We start from the raw sequence: 20,993 nt of genomic DNA on the forward strand, positions 1-20,993 counted from the left end.
GTGCTACCATTCTGTCTCTCCCAGCAGCAAGGAAGGAAATGTGGAGTGCCTCCGCCTCCGCATCAGCCGTTGGTGTTGTCCGTGTGGTCGACGGGCCACTGTGGCAGGTGTGTGCAGTGGTATCTCGTTGTTGGAACGTGCAGTTCTCTGATGCTGTTGAAGGTCCTCTCGTGTGCTTGCTTTGCCGTCCGTATTTCTTCTTCGGTGCTATGTCTACCTGGGCCTTTTGCCCAGTTGTTTTAAATTGGGCTCTTATTTAGGAATGTGTTTCATCTCCAAGTGTTTGGGGATTTGTCAGCTCTCTTTCTGTTACTGATTTCTAGTTTTAATTCCATTGTGGTCAGATAACAACCACTGTATGACAAATGCTTTCCAGTTGAAGGTGTGTGTTAGGGCCCAGAATGTGGTCTATCGCAGTGCATGTTCCATGTGAGGGCAAAAAGAATGTGTATTCTGAAGTTCCTGTTGTGGCTTAGCAGGAACAAACCTGACTAGTATCCATGAGGACGTGCATTCAATCACAGGCCCCGCTCAGTGCATTAAGGATCTGGCGTGGCTGTGGCTGTGGTCTGAGTTGGCAACTGCAGCTCTGACTCAACCCCTCGCCTGGGAACTGCCGTATACCTCGGGCCGCCCTAAAAAAAAAAAAAAAAAAAGTGTATTCTGCTGCCGTTGGGTGAAATCTCCCGTAAATGTCAATGAGTCAGTGATGTCTAGTTGCCTGAGGCTGCTGTATTGAATTCAATAAGTCCTTATGATTTTCTGCCTCTTGGTCTGTTCCTTTCTGATGGAGGGGAGAGAACTTGGTAGAACTCTTGGAGGGAAAACTCAGCCAAAGTGTGGGGGCTCCCCAGCGAATAGGTCCCCCTGGAGTTTTTGATTCCCAGACTTGTCCCCCCGAGCCTCCTCCAGCTTGTCAATTACAGAGGACACACAGTCGGCCTGACTTGTCTAAGATTCACCTGCTGCGTCGCTGAAGGTGATTTGATGCGACATTTACTCCCTTCTGAGATTCCTTTCGTTTCCTCTCTTTGCGGAACCATTTTCATCACGCGGCTCTTTGGGTTTCCCTGACTTAAACTATCCCTCTTGCGCCTGCCAAGCTGGTGATAGATGTTTCCAGACCAGCGCTGCTGTTGGGATGGCAGATGAGCTTGATTCCCGACAAAACCGCTTTCTCTTGAACCGTTGACAGATGGGGTGGCCCTACAGAGGCATCATTGTAGGGGTGCTCTGGTGGAAGCGACGAGTGTGGTTGTAGAGCCATTTCATTCTTTTGGAGAGCCCCCTGGAACTCTTGCTTCCCCTCATCTGAAATTGGCATCTTGGCTCTATGGCCCCGTGTACAAGGGCTCTTTCGGGATGTTTGCCTCACCAGGACGCTGGAAAAGGGAACAGCTTACCGTGCCCATCCCAGAGCTCCCTGAAGACAGCTTCATCTGCAGCTGGAGGGGCTGCTGAGGCTATTGGGGTGGGTGCACAAGGCTCAGGGCTCCGTGAGAGAGACTCTTCCTGCATCACGTAGCTGCCTGCCTCCAGCCCGTCAGCATCTGGGTCAGCTTTCTGCTGCTGTTTTTCCTTTTTTTTAAATCTGTGCGGGAAAATTGCTGACACATAACATCATGTTAGTTTCAGGGGTGTGGCATCATCATTTGACCTTTGCACGCATTATGAAATGGCCACCAGGATAAGTCTAGTGACCCTGTGTTCCCAAAGGCATTACAGTATTACTGCCCATCTTCCTTATGCTCTGTATGCCATGCCCGTGGCCTATTTATTGTAAAACTAGAGGCTGGTACCTCTTGATCTCCCTCACCTATTTCTCCTGCCACCCCACCCCCCGCCACCCCCTTCCCTCTGGCAACTACTGTTTGTTCTCTGTATCTATGAGTCTGTTTTTGTTTGGGTTTGTTTTTTTACACTCCACCTATGCGCTCTTGTGGTATTTGTCTTTTCTCTGTCTCAGTTCACTTAGCTTAATACCGTCTAGGTCCATCCATTGTTTTTACAAATAGCAAGATTTCGTTCTTTTTATGGCCAAGTAATATTCCATTGTGCGTACATACCACTTCTTCTTTATCTGTTCCTCTAGCAGTGGGCACTTTGGCTGCTTCCATATCTCAGCAATTAGAAATAACACTACTGCCGTTCCTACTGTGGCACAGTAGGTTAAGATCTGACCTTGTCTCTGTGACAGCTTGGGTTCAATCCCCGGCCCAACCCAATGGGTTAAGAATCTGGCATTGTCGCAGCTGTGGCTCAGATTTGACCCCTGGCCCAGGAACTTCCCTATGCCGTGGGTGTGGCCAAAAAAATAAGTAAATAAATAATCCTGCCGTGAGCATCAGGGTGCTGTTTGCATGGTGGCCTCAACCTGAACAGATAGACTCTTTTCTCCTCGACTGAGCATCTCTTCTGAAGCTCTACTAAGTCAGTCAAGGCTACTGAACAGAGAGGGATGTTAGAGACCACGTGACTTACATAGACAAGTTTAGAGACGTGACGTGCTTGCCCGAAGATATGGTCAGTGACCGAATTCCTCATCTGCTCGAAAGGCACTTTTATCTACCATGCTGGAGGTGTTTCTGTGACACTGGAAACAGTCCTTCTCAGAGGGGACACTTGCTGGAGTCACACACAGCCCTCCGCCACTGCCCTCGATCCAGCCACATGGTGAAGGGCTCATCTCCCTGTGAGGTTCGCGTGTGTGATGTTGGGTGAGTCTGGGTTTCGCCAAGTCTGGAAGCAGCAGCGCTTCTCCTGCCCACCTCTCTTATCCAGCTTCCCCCAGCTTGTGTGTTTCTGTCTCCCCCCATGTGCTGGTGATCAGCCGATCAGTGTTGAGGATGCAGGAGCGCAAAGCTGACTCATCCTCAGAGAGAAAGGACAGGAGGAGGAGAGCGAAAGCACAGCTTGTGCCTGGCGGGGCTGCTTCAGACGGTGGCACCCGCTGCAGAGATAGAGGGAAGTCATGGCACGTCCCTCGCCCACAGCAGCTTTCCCAGCTCTCCACGTGGCCCGTGAGATCAAATCCCTAGCGCAGCACTTGACATCGGTGTTCTTTTCACACTTACTCATCCTCCAGAGCCGTGGTTGGGACGCGTGGGAATGTCCACGGGCAAAGTTTGTAATCCGTCAAGTATGAAAAATAAGGCACTTTCTTGTGTGATGTGTCGATTCCTCCATCAGCCACTCTTCATCCCTCTGTGCTTCTCCTCCCACAGGACCAGCTCTCGGCGGACATGTACAGTTTTGTGGCCAAAGAAATTGACTATGCAAACTACTTTCAAACGGTAAGGGTCTGGAAAAAGGGAGGTGGCTTGAAGTCTGCAGGCATCACGGTGCCGATAGGAAGGGACGTGGGTCTCAGCAAGGGCCCCTTGGTGGGACGTGTTCCAGAAATGGGCGGGGCTTTGACCATTTCTACCTGTGAAGACACCCTGCCTTCTGGTTCTCCTTCGTATGGGTTTCTCCAAAAACCTAAGCATAAAATTCACCCCCATCCATGAAGATACTGCAACGGGGTGATCTGTGGCTGTGGTTTGGCCACATCTGGAGACATTTTTGGCTCTCACCATTGCGGGGATTGGCTCCTGGCATCTAGCAGGTCAAGTTCATCGCTAAACTGCTGCAATGCACAGGATGGCTCCCACAATGGAGGATTATCCAGCTCCAAATTGTGGCATGGTCAAGGTTGAGAAACCTCAGTCTAGCATCAGTAAGGAACTTGGGAAGAAGAAGATGATAACCCCACCCCAGCACATAGTTGTTTTTAATTTTTTGCCCAGATGGTGACAAATAGGTAAATGAGGATTGATGTGCCTGTTGGCCTGTCTCTCATGGGGAGAGCAGATTTAGAGAAAAGAGAAACAGGATCTGAGTCACCGTACTTGAATAATCTGGCCCAAATAATTGGGACCCTGGCTGTTTACTGGGGAAAATACAAAGCACAAGGGGTGGGGGGGAAACTTGAAAGAAAAAAATACCCATTAGAAATACAGTTAGGGTCCCCTGCTTGCAAAGATGGGAATAAAACTCAAATCGAAAAGCATCTCTTTATGGTCAAAGAAGTGACAGAACGATAAGGAAGGAAGGGGAAGGGAAGAAGGAGGAAGAATCCTGAGAGGCTTGAATAGTTTGGTAAGTGTGGGGTGGGCTGGGGGGCCAGCCCTCCCCCTGCCTACGCATCAGTGGCCCAGAGGTCTAGAGATCTAGAGTTTCTTCCACCCCGAGAAAGGAGAAAGAGCTGGTAGGTATTCCTCCCAACTTGGAAGCTTAGATTTCAAGTAGGAACATTTGGGGAGTTCCCTGGTGGCCCAGGAGTTAAGGATCCAACATTGCCGCTGCTGTGGTACGGGTTTGATCCCTGGCCTGGAAACTTCTGCATGCTGTAGGCAGGGCAAAAAAAAAAAAAAAAAAAAAGGTTCTTTTTTCAAGTATATTCCGTCAGTTTTATTTGCGAAGGTAATATTTCTGTTTCATTTTAGGGTTTCTTTCTCTACTTTTTTTTTTTTTTTTTTTTTTGTCTTTTTAGGGCCTTACTCTCAGCATATGGAAGTTCCCAAGCTAGGGGTCAAATTGGATCTATAGCTGCTAGCTTACACCACAGCCACAGCAATGAGGGATCCCTAACCCACTGAGCAAGGTCAGGGATCGAACTCATACTAGTCCATGGATACTAGTCTGGTTTCCTCTGAGCCACAAGGGGAACTCTCATTTTAGAGTTTCTAAAACTCTTGAAATTGTTGGCATTCCAAGCATTCCTAGACTGCCTGATTATCATGTGGGCACCGCTTAGTTCAACCTTCTCATTTTCTCCAAATTCCCTTTCAGTTGTACTTGGGGGTGACAGCATGTACTCCCCGCACCAGGCTTTTAGGCAGAGTGACTCCCTCCCCTTCCGCACACAAGCTCATTTTTTTTTTTTTTTTTGAGGGGGCAGAGATACAGAAAATACATGAAGTGACTATTGTTCGCTGGTTTTCGTCTGCTCCTACCACCATCTCAGCAGCTTTTTTCGTGTGGGCTGGGCAGAATAGGATGCCCTGAAGGACTTTGTTCTTAGGGCTGCTTCACTCTGACCAAAGCAATTTTAGCTCCCAAGGTAATTAAAGAGGACTGCGGATCAAGCCACAGCCTCTGCAGCCTGTTAGATCTTGAACTCCTTTTGCAGAAATCACACTGCTTAGAGGCTCAGGGCCTTTAGTGCTCTCGTAGGCAAATGGATTTCTCACTTGTTCTCCACTGACGGTTTACTGCTGCACCTCGTGGGTGCCTTTTGCCATGAAGATAAGGGCGGGGCGTCCCCTGGGTGGGGTAGCAGTGAAGGTGGGCTGTCTGAGGCAGGTTCAGCTCCGGGGTGTCCTCCTCGCCCTCCTCCCAGAATTCCTCTTGTGGTCACCCCGGGCCACAGAGGCTAAGCGGGGACACGTGCCCATCATGGCAGGTGGATGCCGGGGGGGGGGGGGGCGGTTGGGCAGCCTCTGCTCCCCACCCTTCTGCAAAGGCTAATGCTTGTTGTAATTCCGCAGCTCATAGAAGTGCAAGCCGAGTACCACAGGAAGTCCTGACGCTCCTGCAGGCTGTGTTGCCTCAAATAAAAGCACAACAGGGTGAGCGCAAGCCCTGCCTGGGGCAGGGATGGGGGGTAGGGAGCCGGGGTGGGAGGGTGGGAGAGCCCGCCTCTAGAGGAGGCTGATGCCCTGGCTTCCTTCACCATCCGCACGCCCAGCAAGGTCAGGGTTAGCCGAGAACTGGATCTCCGCTGGCTGGTGCCTCGAGGCAGCGGCAGTGAAGCCAAGCACGCTGGCACACGCTGCCGCCCTTCCGTTGGGGATGAGGCGGGTGTGCCCTGGAACCCGGGCACCCCCCCCCCGCCCTCCCCCGAACCGCAGGAAGGGAGGTTCTGCTGGGTTTCCGTGTCTTTGGGAGACTTAGGAAAAGCGGCGTGATGAGAGGAAAGGCAGATTTCAGGCGGGTGGGCTCCGCCGACCCTCTCACCCACCGCCTCTGCCCGCCCCCAGAGGCCTGGGTGGAGAAGCCTTCCTTCGGGAAGCCCCTGGAGGAGCACCTCACGATCAGCGGCCGGGAGATCGCCTTCCCCATCGAGGCGTGTGTGACGATGCTGCTTGAATGCGGGATGCAGGAAGAGGTGCGTCTGGGCGCAGCCTGGCCGGGTCTGGGGCGGGGCTTCCCGCCCAGGGGGTGGAGCCTCCAGGACCTCCTCCTCTGTTACCCCCCCACCCGCCCCCGCGAATCCAAACCCGTGAAGACATCGTGCAGCCCCTGCTTCCTCCCACGAGCCTTGATTCTCCAAGGACAGTGGCGGCTTGGGGGACATGGGACCGCTGGCCCCAGCACCTTAGAGCCCTACTCCAGCCCTTCTTCCTGCATATTTAACGCCATCAGGGCATTCTCCGCCCCCCCCCCTGCATTCCCTCCCTCTCCCCTAATTTAAAAAATAGACCTTTTGACTTTTTCGATCATAACTCCTTTATAGAGATCCCCAAAATATGATTGATACAGACATTAGAAAGTACCTCTTATAAGCCACATGTAAAAGTCTATGAGAAATGGATGGCTGTTGCTTTTATTGCTGGTACATCGTTTCCCAGGAGCTAGACCTCATCTTTGGTTTCTTTTTCTAGGCAAAAAATATAAAAATCATTTCTCCACCTTCCTCTGGTCTGATCAGCTAATCAGTGTTTATGTAGCACATTTACCACTGAGCCACATCAAAAAGAGGGAGACGGGGGCTGATGAACGCCCTGGGGGAGATGAGTCTTGCATCCATCCAATAAATCTAATTCCAAACATTCTGTAAGCTCTTCAAGTGTCACTAGACCAAGTGGGGGTGGGGGGGGGAACTGCAGAAGAGGAGGCAGCCTGGGAAGGTTTCGCTAGAAGCCCGGCCTGTTTTAGATTCAGCTCTTCAGAAGGGACGGGAATAAATGTGTTTTGTTTCTTACCATGTTTTAAAGTACTGGGCATTTGCATGTATAGTATCAATGAAAAGGTAGGTGGTCTCTTCAGTCCCTGAAGGACGGTTTCTCAGGGGAGATGAACGAACCTTTTCTTTCCCCACCATTTTTTGCAGTTGTTGGGGGTTTTGTTTGTCTGTTTGGTCTTTTTAGGGCCAAACCCTCTGTCTGTGGAAGTTCCCAGGCTAGGGCTTGAATCCGAGCTGCAGCTGCCAGCCTACACCACAGCCACAGCAACGCAGGATCTGAGCCGCATCTGCGACCTACACCACAGCTCATGGCAACGCCAGATCCCCAACCCACTGAGCGAGGCCAGGGGTGGAACCCGCATCCTCATGGATGCCAATCGGATTTGCTTCTGCTGAGCCACAGCGGGAACTCCCCCCCAACATTTGTTTTTGATGGTGGAAAACCAGAGAGACATAAAGGTGAGATGATGAACCTGTCCCCCAGCTGATGGTCAGTTCACTCCCCCGCTGCCTCCACCGGCTGCCCCAGCCCCTGCCTTGGACAACCTGAAACCCACCCCAGACGCTCTGCCGTTGCATCTGCAGGACCTTGCTGGGTGTCTCTGAAAGATAAGGAGGTTTCTAAATGTAACTATATGATATTATACGAAAGTGAAAATAATTGATTGCTGTCTGCAGATGCCTCATCAGAGGGAACAGGATCTTGAAGAATGGATCCTCCAGCTGTTCCCACCCTGTCTCCTGACTCCTCCATCCCCCCTTTCTGGGCCTTTCCATCACTCGCCAGGCCTCAAGCTCATGGTCATCTTTATATTTTTTTCATATCTTTCCCTTTATGGTTTATTATAGGATATCAAATCTCTCTCCCTGTGCTAGTCAGTAGACCTTGTTCTGTATCCATTTTATGTGTAGTGGTGTGTATCTGCTAATTCCAAATTCCCATTTATCCCCTCCGCCTTCCCTTTGGGTAACCATAGTTTGTTTTCTGTGTCTGTGAATCTGCTTGTTTTGTAAATAAGTTCATTTGTATCATTTTACTAGATTCCACATCTAAGCGATGTATGATATTTGAGTAACTTCACTTAGTATGAGAATCTCTGGTTGTATCCATGTTGCTGCAAATGGCATGATGTCATTCTTTTTTATGGCTGAGTAGTATTCCACTGTGTACATGTACCACATCTTCTTTATCCATTCATCTGTCATGTCAGTGGGCCCTTAGGTTGCTTCCATGTCTTGGTTATTGTAAGTGGTGCTGTAGTGAATATTGGGGGCATGTATTTTTTGCTTTGGACATGGTTTATCTGACATCTCTTATCCTGAGAAGGGAGTTAGCCATCTCAGCAGGCAGAGGACTCCGTAGTCAGTTGCAGAGACAATGCTGAGTAGTTATGCTGTGAGCCACGGGGCAAGTCCCAAACTCAGTATTCCAGCTGAGGAGCGTTTTCTTCTGAAGGGTCTTGGAAGTCTGAGTGGCCATGAATGGCTAAGGGGGCAGGGGATCCCGCCAGCCTGTTTCTCCGTGTCGGGTTGCATCACAGAGTGCGAGCCGCTGAGCAGGTGGAACAGACCAGCGGGTCCACCTTCCCTGTGACGCGGGGTCCCCTCCGATGCTGAGCTGTACCGTCTCCCCCTGCACACACCCCGCCTTCCTCCTCCCTTTCTCTGCAGAGCTCACTTTTGCAGCACTTCCCTTGGAAGAGGCGACAGTCACTGAAAAGTAGCTTTAAGATGAAACGTGGAGAAACCAAAGGAGGCACCGCTCCCTCGCAAACCACCCTGTCTGCCCATCCCCTGAGGGCACTGACTCTACACGTTTCTGAAAGTATAGCCCCATGCCTCCTGACACACACACACCCAGAGACACACACAAAGACGCACATATACACACAGATGCCGAGATACACACACACCCACATACAGAGACACACAAAAAGATGCAGATGTACATACACACACGACACAAACACAGAGACATACGCAAAGACACACAGACACACATATACACACACACCCAGAGACACAGACACAAACACATGTATACCCTACGACACAGACACACACACAGAGACACACACAAAGACACATGCATGCACAGACCCACAGAGATGCAGACATACATACACAAAGACACACAGACACACAAAGTTGCTGACACAGATACACAGTGAAACAGACACACACACATAGACGCACACAAAGACACAGACACACAGACCCAGAGACTCACATATACACACAGACACACACACATGCACTCATCATGGTAGACCTTTTTTCTGCATTCTTGTCCTGCCCTCCAAATCTGACCAGGTCTCAGATTCTTCTCCAAAATACATCTTTTTAAAGAATGTCTGCGTAGTTGCTGTACATTACATGCGTGAGCTCCAGGTGTGCAACACAGTGATTCATGGGTTTTCAAGGTTATACTCTACTTACGGGTGTTATAAAATTGCCTCTTTTCCCCTGTAGTGTGAATATATCCTTCTAGCTTTTTCCACCTCATAGTTGGTCTTTCCCCCTCTCCTACCCCCATGTGGTCCGTCCCCCTTCCTTCTCCACTGGGAATCACTAGTGTTTGTTATTTTCACTGGGTTTTTGTATTTTTTAGCTTCCACATATAGATAACATCATACAGTGCTTGTCTTTCTCTGCCTGACTTATTTCACTTAGCAAAGGCCCTCCATGTTGCTGCAAATGGCAAAATGTCCATCTTGTGTACGTAGTAATATTCCATCGTGCCCATACACCACCTCTTTCTCCATTCCCCTGGGGAGGGACCCTTAGGTGGCTCCTACGTCGTGGCAGTTGTAAATAGCACTGCTGTGAACACTGGGGTGTGTGCATCTTTTGGAATTAATGTTTTATTTTCCACACTGTGGCTTAAGTACACAAGAGCAGGAAGTGGATGTGCCCAGGGTTCATTTATCCAACAAATACTCAACCAGAACACCGAGTCACCCTACTAGGCTCTGGGGACACAGCGTGGATCCTGCAGTCAGATTGCTCACGAAGAGACATTTTGGGAGGTCCCTGGTGGCCCAGTGATTAAAGGACCCAGCACTGTCACATCTGTGGCTCGGGTTCAACCCTGGCCGGGAAATTCTGCAGGCCACAGGCGCGGCTAATAATAATAATAATAATAAAAGAGACATTTAGAAAAGAGGCTGCGACAGTGTGGACGCGGTGACAGGAGGCTCCCCCCTGGGGGGTTACGGAGGGAACGGTGGGCAGACTGCCTGTCTTGTCTGTTGGCTTTGCTTTTGTGCCTTTGAGGTGCAGGCTATCCAGTGACCCTCTGTCCTGTCGGCAGGGCCTCTTCCGAGTGGCCCCGTCGGCGTCCAAGCTGAAGAAGCTGAAGGCGGCGCTGGACTGCTGCGTGCTGGACGTGCAGGAGTACTCGGCAGACCCGCACGCCATCGCAGGTGCGCCCGCGGCGGGAGGGCCGGGGGGCCGGGGGAGGTGCAGACACAGAGGCCGTGCGGCCACGAGTCGCGGAGACCGGCTGATGGGGCCCCGAGAAAGGCCTCCCCCTCCCCCACGTGCCAGGCAGAGGGGTGGCGGGGGAAGCGGGGAGGGGGGTGGGGGGCCCCTGCCATCCTCACCCACGGCCTCGGATCCAGTCACGTGGCGGCGGGTCAGGGAACCGTCCCCGGCTGTGGCCCCCGTGGGTGACGCTGGCTGGAGAATGTCCCTGGCATGTCACAGTGGTTCACAGCACGTATGTCTTTCACGTCCAGGAGCTTTGAAATCTTACCTCCGGGAGCTGCCAGAGCCTCTGATGACCTTTGAACTCTATGACGAGTGGATCCAGGCTTCCAAGTGAGTCCAGCCGGTCTGGAGCGTCCTGCGGGTCGGGGTGGGTTCGGAGGTACCTAGTGACGTTACGGAAGCACTGCCCCCCGTGATCCGGCAGGTCCACCGCCTGGGGTACCTCGTGGGGAAACACTTGTCCCTGTGCCTGGGGGGCGCGTGCAAGGGCTCGATGGCGCTGTTTTCCTTGGGGGCGGCCGGCATGACCAACGAGCTGCGGTATCCCTGCGCTGGGACGTGGCCCCCCGCACCGCAGAAATGGGTGGAGCTCGTCTGGCTAATGTGGAAGGAAGGGGGATTTCTTTTGAGTGACGTAGAACAGGTGAACAGGCACACAGCAAAAGAAAAAAATCACCCAGCACACTCAAAGCGGCACAGTTTTAGGAGGGCTTCTGTCTATGTGTAAAGGCATAAAAGAAGGTTCTGGAAGGGCTCTCACTGGCGGGGGGTAGTGACGCTTTCTGGAGAAAAGAGCAGGACAGAGCTGTAGCCACAGGGCTCTTTATCCTCATCTGTAAGACTTAAAACATATCAACAACCAGTCATGGATAATTAACATAAAGCACAGTGGGCAGCCTTCTGAAGACGAGCCTCGGGGAGGGGTCTCTGCCGGGCAGGGTGGGGGGAAGAACAAGGCCCAGACTCTGGTCGTTGTGTCTGCGGAGAAGGCTATGGCCCCCGGCGGGGCTGGTGCCCAGCAGAGAGGTCACCTGTGTGGCTCTGAAACGTGGGTTCCTTTTGATTTCCAGCTTCCTTCCCGATGGATACATGACGCTGATTGCTTTGTGTATCTTCTCAGGCCACAAATAAGTGCTGTCTTTCATGCCTGGGAGGGATCTGATTTCACTGGCTGAGTGGATACGGCATGTGAGGACATAGGAGATTCAGCACCAGAGAGCGTGGGGGTGATGCGGTGATACGGGAAGGAGCAGGACTGAGCTGGGTGCCCATCAAAGGGTGATTTTTGCTTATGGGATTGAGTCATGAAAGGCAGTCTGCCTGGCTGCTCCGAAAGCATGCTGGAGGGTGTCTCTGCTTCTGGAAGAACCGGGGCTGCCCGAGAACCCACCTGGCCCAGAGGTGAAGCCAGGCGGGTGTGCACAGAGTTCGGGACAGCTGGCCCTGCTCCCCTTGCATAGTGCTGGCGTTCAGCCCAGGCAGGACAGAGGGGAAGCGGATTGCAAAGGCTGTCTGGCTGTATATCTACCTCTCATTGTACAAAGGGAGTTGGGAATTCCCTGCTGGCCTGGCGGGCTAAGGATCTAGCCTTGTCACTGGGTTTGATCCTGGACCCAGGACCTTCGGCATGCCATGGGCATGGCCAAAAAAAAAAAAAAAAAGAGCACGTTTGGGCTTTCACAGTGATGTCAGTAATTATAGGCGACAGCATTTGTTGAGTGTCTCTTAGAGTCTTGCCGTTGTCTAAGCTCATTATATGTCTTCAACTCATTTCATCTGCACAACAGCCCTATGCAGGGGGCTGTGCTGTTTTGCCCGTATTACAGATGATCAGGGCAGGCACGTGCTGTGGAAGAAATGACAGGATGAGGCTTGGAAGCCCAGGGGTCTGGCTCCAGAGCCCTCGTGCTTCACCACAGCCTCTCTCTAGAACGATACTGGGGCCCTGGGGGTGACGATGGAGGGGCACAGAGCTTTGGATGGAAACTGCCCCTCTTGTTTCCTGGCCATTGTAAGTGACTTTGGTGACACCAAGCTGGAGAAGGAGAGGGCGTGGTGCTCCAGGACCTGGGAGACGCGCCCCCATCACTCGCAAAGCTGGGCCCCAGAAGGAAACAGGAAAGAGCCCGATGCCTCTGGAGCTCAGGTCTTGGAACCGAGGAAAAGCGAGGCCTCTTGCTGCCCCTGGAGGAGAAGCGCATTGTCCCTAAAGACTCTGGTGATTCGGTGGCTGCCTCTGAGGCCACAGTCTCTAAAGAAAGTCCTTTTGCCCAGGACAGCTGCCTCCGGCCCTCTGCGTGCATCCTGGGAAGCTTTAAAAGACACCAGTGCCTGGACCTCTCTCCCGGGAGTCGGATTTAATTGGTCTGGGCTCTTCGTTTCAAAGCCCCCAAGCCTATTGTGTCGATAACCATTGGTCTTTGGCGAAACCTAGTCTCCCCAAAGAGCCACCGTCACCCTAACAGGGAATTGTGTTTCTGGCAAACTCTGCAGGGCACGACCGGGTCTGCCATGGGCTGGGACATCCAGGAGTCGGAGGGGGCGCCAGGGAAGTGGCGAGAACAGCAGTTAGGGATCCGCCAGGACAGGGCCAGATGGCCTGGGACTCAGAGGGCGGGTCTTTGCAAGTCACTTCCATGCCAGAGCCGTGCCTGCGAGCGGGCAGGAGGACCCGCCAGACCAGGGAGCTTCCTCAGATGGACGTTCCCTCTGCTTGGCACCAGCCGTCCCCCGCAATGCGACGGTTCCCCCAAACCTCCTGCTGACCTCGGAGGGCCTTCCTTCCGGAAGACCTGATGTCCAGCAGCTGGCGGCCGGGGTCTGCCCCATCCCTGGTGCTCGTGCTGGGCGGCAGACTGATCTCGGGTTCGAGGCTGTGTGTGTTCAGGGTTGGGGGGACAGCCGCCTCCGGTGGCATCCTGCTTCCCAGCCCTGCCCACGGCCCCTGAGCCACGGAAGGCCCTCCGCTCGTGCGTGCTGATTTGTACTGGAGGAAAGGCCCTGGCAGTGTCTGCCTCTCACCTTGGCAAGGATCGAGGAGCGGGAAAGGATGCGGGCTCGCTGCCTCAGGAGACGCCTCGGCCGCTGGCACAGGAGGGGGCGGTGGCAGCCGGGACGGCTGTTGTGGCCTGAGGGCTTCCGATGGGCCAGCTGCTCTGCTGGGCACCTTCACAGATGCTCCTTGAACCGCGCGCACCGGGTCTGTGGGCGCAGCTCTTTCCTTAAGTCCGTTTTACACGTGAGGGTGGTGACGGTCCCGGAGGTCACGTCACTGGCACGAGACCACAGGCGGGGGCTTCGGGGCTTCCAGACGCAAAACCCTCTCTGTCCAGTTTTGGTCAGATTACAACCAGTTAGCAAATATGATGTGTTACCTTCCATTTCTTTTCTTCTTCTTCTTTTTTGTCTTTTTTTTTTAAGGCTCCCCCCACCACCCAGCCGCCCCCGCAGCACGTGGAAGTTCCCAGGCTAGGGGTCGAATTAGAGCTGCAGCTGCCGGTCTGCACCACAGCCACAGCCACGCCGGATCTGAGCCGAGTCTGCAACCTACACCACAACACCCGGCAATTCCGGATCCTTAACCCACTGAGTAAGGCCAGGGATCAAACCCACATCCTCGCGGATACTAGTTGGGTTCGTTACCACTGAGCCACGACGGGAACTCCCACTTTTTTTTTTTTTCTTTTGTCTGTTATGTCCGTATGAGTCTGAATGTTTACTTGTTCAAAAGGTGTTTATTGAGCATCTCTTATGTGCCAGATACCAAGACGCTCAATGTGCCTCAAATATCATCCATGGAACTGGGCATTTGGCCGCCACCATGGTGGGAAAGTGGTGTCCTCTTTCTGTGTCAGAGGCGCCCTCCTGAGCCACCCCAGCCCTGCCCACTCCAGAGCAGCCTCTGCCCTCCTTCCTCACCTGCTGCCCCAGCACCCTTTCACCCGGGCCGTGTGACACCTGCAGGGGAGGTGCTGTTACAGTAGCACAGGCTTGTCAGTGAGAGCCTGCTGACGCTGACAATGGCTGGTTTCTTTTTTTCCTCCAAGAATTTGATGACGGGCCAATATGAATGGTGGTAAGACATCACTGATTCTCAACCCGTGGCTTTTCCTGTTCCTTTCTCAGTATCCAGGAGCAGGACAAGAGGCTCCAAGCTCTGTGGAATGCTTGTGAAAAATTGCCCAGGGCCAATCACAACAACATCCGGTAAGTGGACCCTGGGGACACGGGGTCAGGGTTATTTACACCTGGAGCACATGTTTCCAGGTCAGAAGGCATGGTTACTAGCAGGCCTGGCATCACACAGTGCCCAAAGTGTGGCTGACGTGTCTCTTTTCATCTAGTGACTTGCTGATTCAGCTAAATTCTGTGAGTTGCAGGAAGCAAAGATGAATGCAGGCTTTCAGATACCCGGGTGTATTGCAAAGCTCTAGGTGCCGGCGGACAGCGGGGAGAAGCTGCCCAGACCTGTGGCAGGACTTGGCAGGGGTGGCCTTGAGCGGGTCTGCAGGAGGGAGAGGACTGTTCTGGGGTCCCCACCTCTTGCCAGGGATTCTCCCCGCGTCTGTCTCTCACATTTCGCACTGCTCTGCGGACTTTTTCCTCCCGGGCTTCTGCTCCTTCCCACTTTCTGCTTTCTCATCACTTTGTCCTGCCTGTGCAGCTTGCTTCTGGCCCTGCACCCTCTGCTCAGAGTTTCCTTCGAGGCCGATGTTCAGCTTCAGTTCCTGCTGCCATCTGCCTGATTATTTCTGTTTTCCTGTTAAAAAATCCCAGGAGCAACTTCTCATGGTGGATCCTCAAAGATTTAAATACCGACTCACCATATAAGCCAGAAATTCCCCTTCTGGTTGTATACCCCAAAGCCTTGAAAGTAGGGCCTTGTACATATGTCCAGTCATAGAAAAGAAATATTGCCATTTGCAGCAGCATGGATGGACCTAGAGAGGAATCAGAGAAAGACAAGTCTCATGTGATACCACTTATATGTGGAATCTAATAAAATGATCCAAACGAATGTATTTATCTAACAGAAATAGACTCACAGACACAGAAAAACAAACTTACGGTTGCCTCGGAGGGCAGGTAGCGAGGAGGGTTGAGTTAGGCGTTTGGGATTGGTAGGTACACACTACTTTATATTAAATGGATACTTAACGAGAGCCGACTGTATAGCTCTGGGAAATTTACTCAAGATTCTTAATAACATACGGAAAAAGAATCTGAGAAAGAACAGATATGTGTACCTGTCTGGCTGAGTCACTCTGTGTACGCCTGAAACTAACCCAACACTGTACATCAGCTATACTCCAATATAAAATAAAGAGCAAAGAACATAAATTTTAAAAAACTGTAAAAAGAAAGTAGGGGATGGATTTTGTACACCTGTGTTCATGGCAGCCGTATTCATCACAGCCAAGAGGCAGAAGCAGCCCGAATGTCCAGCAAGGGGCACATGGGTAAACACACACACACACTGCAATGGTCAGCCTTGAGAAGGAAGGACATTCTGGGAGTTCCCATCGTGGTTCAGCAGTAACAAACCCGACTGGTATCCACGAGGACCTGGGTTTGACCCCTGGCCTTACTCAGTGGGTTAAGGATCCGGTGTTGCCGTGAGCTGTGATGTAGGTGGCAGACTTGGCTTGGATCTCGCATTGCTGTGGCTGTGGTGTAGGCCGGCAACTACAGCTCCAATTCGACTCCTAGCCTGGGAACTTAGATATGCGGCCCTAAAAAGACTAAATAAATAAATAAAGATATACATTATAAATACATAATATATATTATGGTAAATACACACACACAAAACCACAGTTTTGAGAAAATCCCAAGCATAAGAACCAGGCTGGTACACCTCATCCTGTGTGGCTGACGACAGCCCTAGGTCCCTGGCCAGCCATGGACTGACTTTGCTCAGCTCAGGCCCCCGTCCTCGTCCAGGCATGTGTGAGGCCTCTTGGAAGGTGTGACATGGCTGGAGAGGCTGTGGATGGAGGTGGCCCAGGGGCAGCTTGGGGTCTGGGGGGGCTTTTCTGCTCCAAGGACAGAAGGTAAGTTGTCAGTTCCTGAAGGAGCCACTTGCCTGTGATCCAAACAAAACAGGGCTAGATCGGCAGACCATGTAACCAGGATCCTGGAGGAGATGGGTCCAGGGGGTCCGGGGCCCCCTCGGAGCCTGGCAGGCTCTAGCGTGGCTCCTGAGCTCTCTTTGTGCCTCATGTGTGTCGAGCTCACTCTTTGCAGTTTTTTGGTTCTTTTGTTTCTTTTTTTATGACCACACCTGTGGCATATGAAAATTCCCCCGTCATGGATCGAATCTGAGCTGCAGCTTTGACCTAAGCACGGCTGGGGGCAATGCCAGATCCTTTAACCCACTGCTCTGGGGCAGGGATTGAACTCATGCCTCTGCAGTGATCTCAGCTGATGCACTGGGATTCCTAACCCACTGCACCACAGCAGGAACTCCATGTTTTTTGTTGTTTTTTTAGTAATAACGTTATCGAGATCCAGCTCCTATACATTGTTCCCTGTTAAAGTGTGCAGTTGTGGTGTTCCCATCGTGGCTCAGTGGAAACGAATCTGACCAGCATCCACACAGATGAAGGTTCAGTCCCTGTCCTCGCTCAGTGGATTAAGGATCCGGTGTTGCCGTGAGCTGTGGTGTAGGTCGCAGATGCGGCATGCATCTGGTGTGGCTGTGGCTGTGGCGTAGGCCGGTGGCTGTAGCTCCAATTAGACCCCAAGCCTGGGAACCTCCATGTGTCATGGGTGTGGCCCTAAAAAGACGAAAATTAATAAAGTGTGCTGTCGCTTGGGCTTGTGTATACCTGCAGAGTCGTGCACCTGTCACTCAGTCTAATTTTAGAACAATTTCATCACCCCAAAAAGGAAGCCTGTTCCCAGGAGCAGTCACCCCCGACTTGTGCCCACCCAGCCCCTGGCAAACGCTCACCTCTGTTCCGCTCTGTGGCCCTGCCCGCACTGGCATTTCCCGTGGTGGAATCAGAAACGTGGGCTCTCCGTGGCTGGCTTCCTTCATGCGATGTTGTGTTTCTGAGGCCACCCCCGAGGTAGCGTGCTTTTCAGGCTGCCGAGGGTTCCGTCGTGTGGATGCGCCATGGTGGATGCACCCGCGTGTCCCCTTCTGGACATCCGGGTGGTCTCCCCGTCAGTTGTGATGACGAGAGCTGCTGTCAGCATCTGTCTACACCTCGTGTGTGAGGGCATGTTTCTCCAGCAGTGGAATTGCTGGGCCACCTGCTCAGTCCAGGCTGCACATTGTCCTCACTGGCTGTCAGAGCCCCACAGAGGTGAGCCCCCGGGGACCCACGCTGGGCACGTAGTTGTCCCCTCCCACGCCACCTCCACACCGCTTCTCACCTCTGCACACAGGAGGATGGCAGGTGACAGAGGCTTGAGAAGAGCAGGGACGTTCCAGGTCATCATTTACCGAGGCTGAAGGAAAGCCGGAGCCGGGTTTTTCTGGCCAGATGTGAACAGACAGCGAGAGCCGAGGCTGTCTTTGGAGCGTTCCGTGTCCTGACACATGACGCGTCCTGATTACACGGCAGGACGTGCAGTCTTGCTGTCCGTCAGACGTGCTGCAAGGGAGAAGTGTCCACCCAGCGCTGGGGGGACAGGGCCGGTGTCGCGCCCTCGTTCAGCCTGGCCCTTCTCACTGCCTTGCAGGTACTTGATCAAATTCTTATCCAAGCTCTCAGAATATCAAGACATCAACAAGATGACGCCCAGTAACATGGCCATTGTGCTGGGGCCCAACCTGCTGTGGCCCCAGGCAGAAGGGTGAGTGCGGGGAGGGGCGCGTGGGGGGAGCCAGGGCCCGGGAGGGGGTCTCAAGCCTCATCACTCCTCAGGTCAGGTTCGTCTCACCTGTTCCTTTCTGAGACCCAGGAGGAGGCCCAGCATTGTCAGGTCTCCCCCGGAGGCGTCTGAGCGCCAGGCCTGCAGGGAGGGTCTTTGCTGAGCTGGTCTCTCCCCGCCCCCGGGGGGAGCTGACAGCCCGGCGCTGGGCGCAGAGGGACAGAGGGCTGTCCCAGCAGAGCACAGAGGGGGAGGAAGGACGAGGCTGGCCCTTGTGAGAACCGCGCCTCCTGCTGTGGGCCCATCCCACAGGGAGCACTTCCGGGGCGGCTCCGTCGGGGGGGCGGGGGAGAGGCGGGCTCCGCCCCCGCGCGCAGGCTCCGCCCCGCGCTCAGCCGGTCCCCCGCCCGCCCGCCCGCCTGTGCTGCAGGAACATCACCGAGATGATGACCACCGTGTCCCTGCAGATCGTCGGCATCGTGGAGCCCATCATCCAGCACGCGGACTGGTTCTTCCCCGGGGGTGCGTGGCGGCCTCGGGGGCGGGAGAGGGCTTCCCGGGCGGCGGCAGCGTCCCTGTGAGTCCTGAACCTTTGAAGCCAAACACCGCTGGCTGGGGGGTGTGTGTGTGTGTGTGTGTGTGTGTGTGTTTTGTTTGGCTTTTGATACACACACACACACACACACACACACACGTGTCACTCAGGCGTGGGTGGAGGCGTGGCAGCAGCTGTTTTTTTCTCTTACAGCCAAACCCGTGGCATATGGAGGTTCCCAGGCTACGGTTGAATCAGAGCTGCAGCTGCCGGCATGCACCGCAGCCACAGCAACTTCAGATCCAAGCCACATCTGCAACCTACGCCACAGCTTGTGGTAACGCCGGATCCTTAACCCACTGGGCAAGGCCAAAGATCAAAGCTTGGCCTTGAGGATGTAAACCCACGTCCTCACAGACGCTAGGTTGGGTCCTTTACCTACCGAGCAACATGGGAACTCCCGTGGCAGCTTCTGATTCTCCTGTTTCTGTCCAGGGGAAGTTCTGGCCTGAAGATGTCCACTGCCTGCACTAAAATGCCCTCGGATTTTATTGGGCTAACATCTACACCAGAGTTTCTTAAAATCTGTGAATCATGAGAAGCAGGAGCAGAATGAAAAGAGACGTTCTGCTCTGCAGATGCAGAGGCTGAACCTGGAGTTGTCATGAACCTGGGGTTTTGTTCAGGGCTCAGGGGTCACCTGGATGCCATCTTTTTGTTACTCTAGGCTGTGTCCTTTGACCCTCAACATGGGAAGGTGGGGCTTAAAGGCAATGAGATCCTTTTTTGTACCTGGTTCAAAATGAGGCTCCCTAAGATGGAGCCGCAGAAGTGTTCTTAGCCATGGAAGCACATTGGATAAAGATACGGTGCTCATTGGTGACAGCTTTGAAGAGACGGCAGTTTTCACACGAAATTCAGTATTTGCTTTTTAAAAAGTGATACCACGCTTTGTGTTAACTAAACATTAAGGGGTATGCTTTCAGCTGTGCAACAGCAAACTGATAACTCGTGGGGATAACATGCTAATAATTCTGGGCTCTGTCCGTCAGTGGTAACCAATGAAGGCTGATCTAACCTCAGAGAAGTTTGATTGTCTTTTGACTTTGTGTAGTTTGACTGTGACAGCTCTGAAATGAGAGTTCAGTTGAGGATGAAAGTCAAGTGTGATGGCAGGATATCAAGACAAAGAAGTAAAGGACTTTTCTTATGGCTCAGTGGGTTAAAGCTCCAGCGTTTGCTCTGGTGCAGATTCAGTCCCCATCCTGAACTTGTGCGTGGCACGGGTGCAGCCAAAAAAGAAGAAGAAGAAGAAGCAAAGAACGTAGGAGTTGAAGGCATAGGTCTATAGCTTCTGTGGCTGAGCTGACTCATCGCTGTTGTGGCTAAATAGGCTGTGACCAGGAACAGATGAAATGGGATCTGTTTGTTAGCCAGTGACCTTAGTGAAATCTCCTACCAGTTCTAATCCTTTTTAATTTGTTTTTCTCCTCGGTCTTCCAGAAAGACCATATTGGTGTCTATCGAGAGTAGCATTGCCAGTAATTTTATTTTCGTGACTAACTCCATTGGCTAGCACTTCAATAGTGTCAGAAAATCGTGTTGAGAGTGGGCATGGCTCTTTCTCCTGATTGGATCTAATCTGCTCTGGTGTTTGGCTCTTAAACATGAAGTTTGAGATCGTTAGTTTTGCCTTTTTCCCAAAGTGCCCATCTGTTCCTATTTGACTAAGTTCGTCTCAGTGATTACAAAGCCTTTATTAAATGCCCATCCTGTTAGGTGCTAGGTGGGCACATATATTAATAGGATGAATTCTATGAAGATGAATTAATATCGTTCAAGGTGGATGATCTAACATGGAACCATGGGACAAGATTTTCAGGGTGGCACATAAAGGAGCAGCCATTTCTGCTCCTCTCCCCAGTGCCCAGGAAGGGCCGGGCCGATCCACAGCCTGTGCACACCCATGCTTTCTCCCCTGCAGAGATAGAGTTCAACATCACGGGCAATTATGGGAGTCCGGTGCACGTGAACCACAATGCCAACTACAGCTCGATGCCCTCCCCAGACATGGACCCCGCCGACCGGCGCCAGCCGGAACAGGCCCGCCGGCCCCTCAGCGTTGCCACGGATAATATGATGCTGGAGTTTTACAAAAAGGATGGGTATGAACTTGTGTCCCTTTCTCAGCAT

The 20,993-nt window shown here is 52.6% G+C and overlaps 1 protein-coding gene across 1 annotated transcript in view; it reads left to right on the forward strand.

The window, feature by feature from the left end:
- Window positions 1–20,993, forward strand: part of ARHGAP44 (Rho GTPase activating protein 44) — a 156,807-nt gene that overhangs the window by 119,707 nt on the left and 16,107 nt on the right. The window contains 10 exon segments of the mRNA XM_021067892.1: window positions 3,225–3,293; window positions 5,532–5,562; window positions 5,565–5,612; window positions 6,024–6,151; window positions 10,263–10,374; window positions 10,690–10,771; window positions 14,567–14,647; window positions 18,134–18,247; window positions 18,696–18,787; window positions 20,785–20,965. Coding sequence (XP_020923551.1) covers window positions 3,225–3,293; window positions 5,532–5,562; window positions 5,565–5,612; window positions 6,024–6,151; window positions 10,263–10,374; window positions 10,690–10,771; window positions 14,567–14,647; window positions 18,134–18,247; window positions 18,696–18,787; window positions 20,785–20,965 — 938 coding nt within the window.

The sequence above is a fragment of the Sus scrofa genome, chromosome 12 (genome assembly GCF_000003025.6).
Source record: "Sus scrofa isolate TJ Tabasco breed Duroc chromosome 12, Sscrofa11.1, whole genome shotgun sequence".
Classification (NCBI taxonomy): Eukaryota; Metazoa; Chordata; class Mammalia; order Artiodactyla; family Suidae; genus Sus; species Sus scrofa.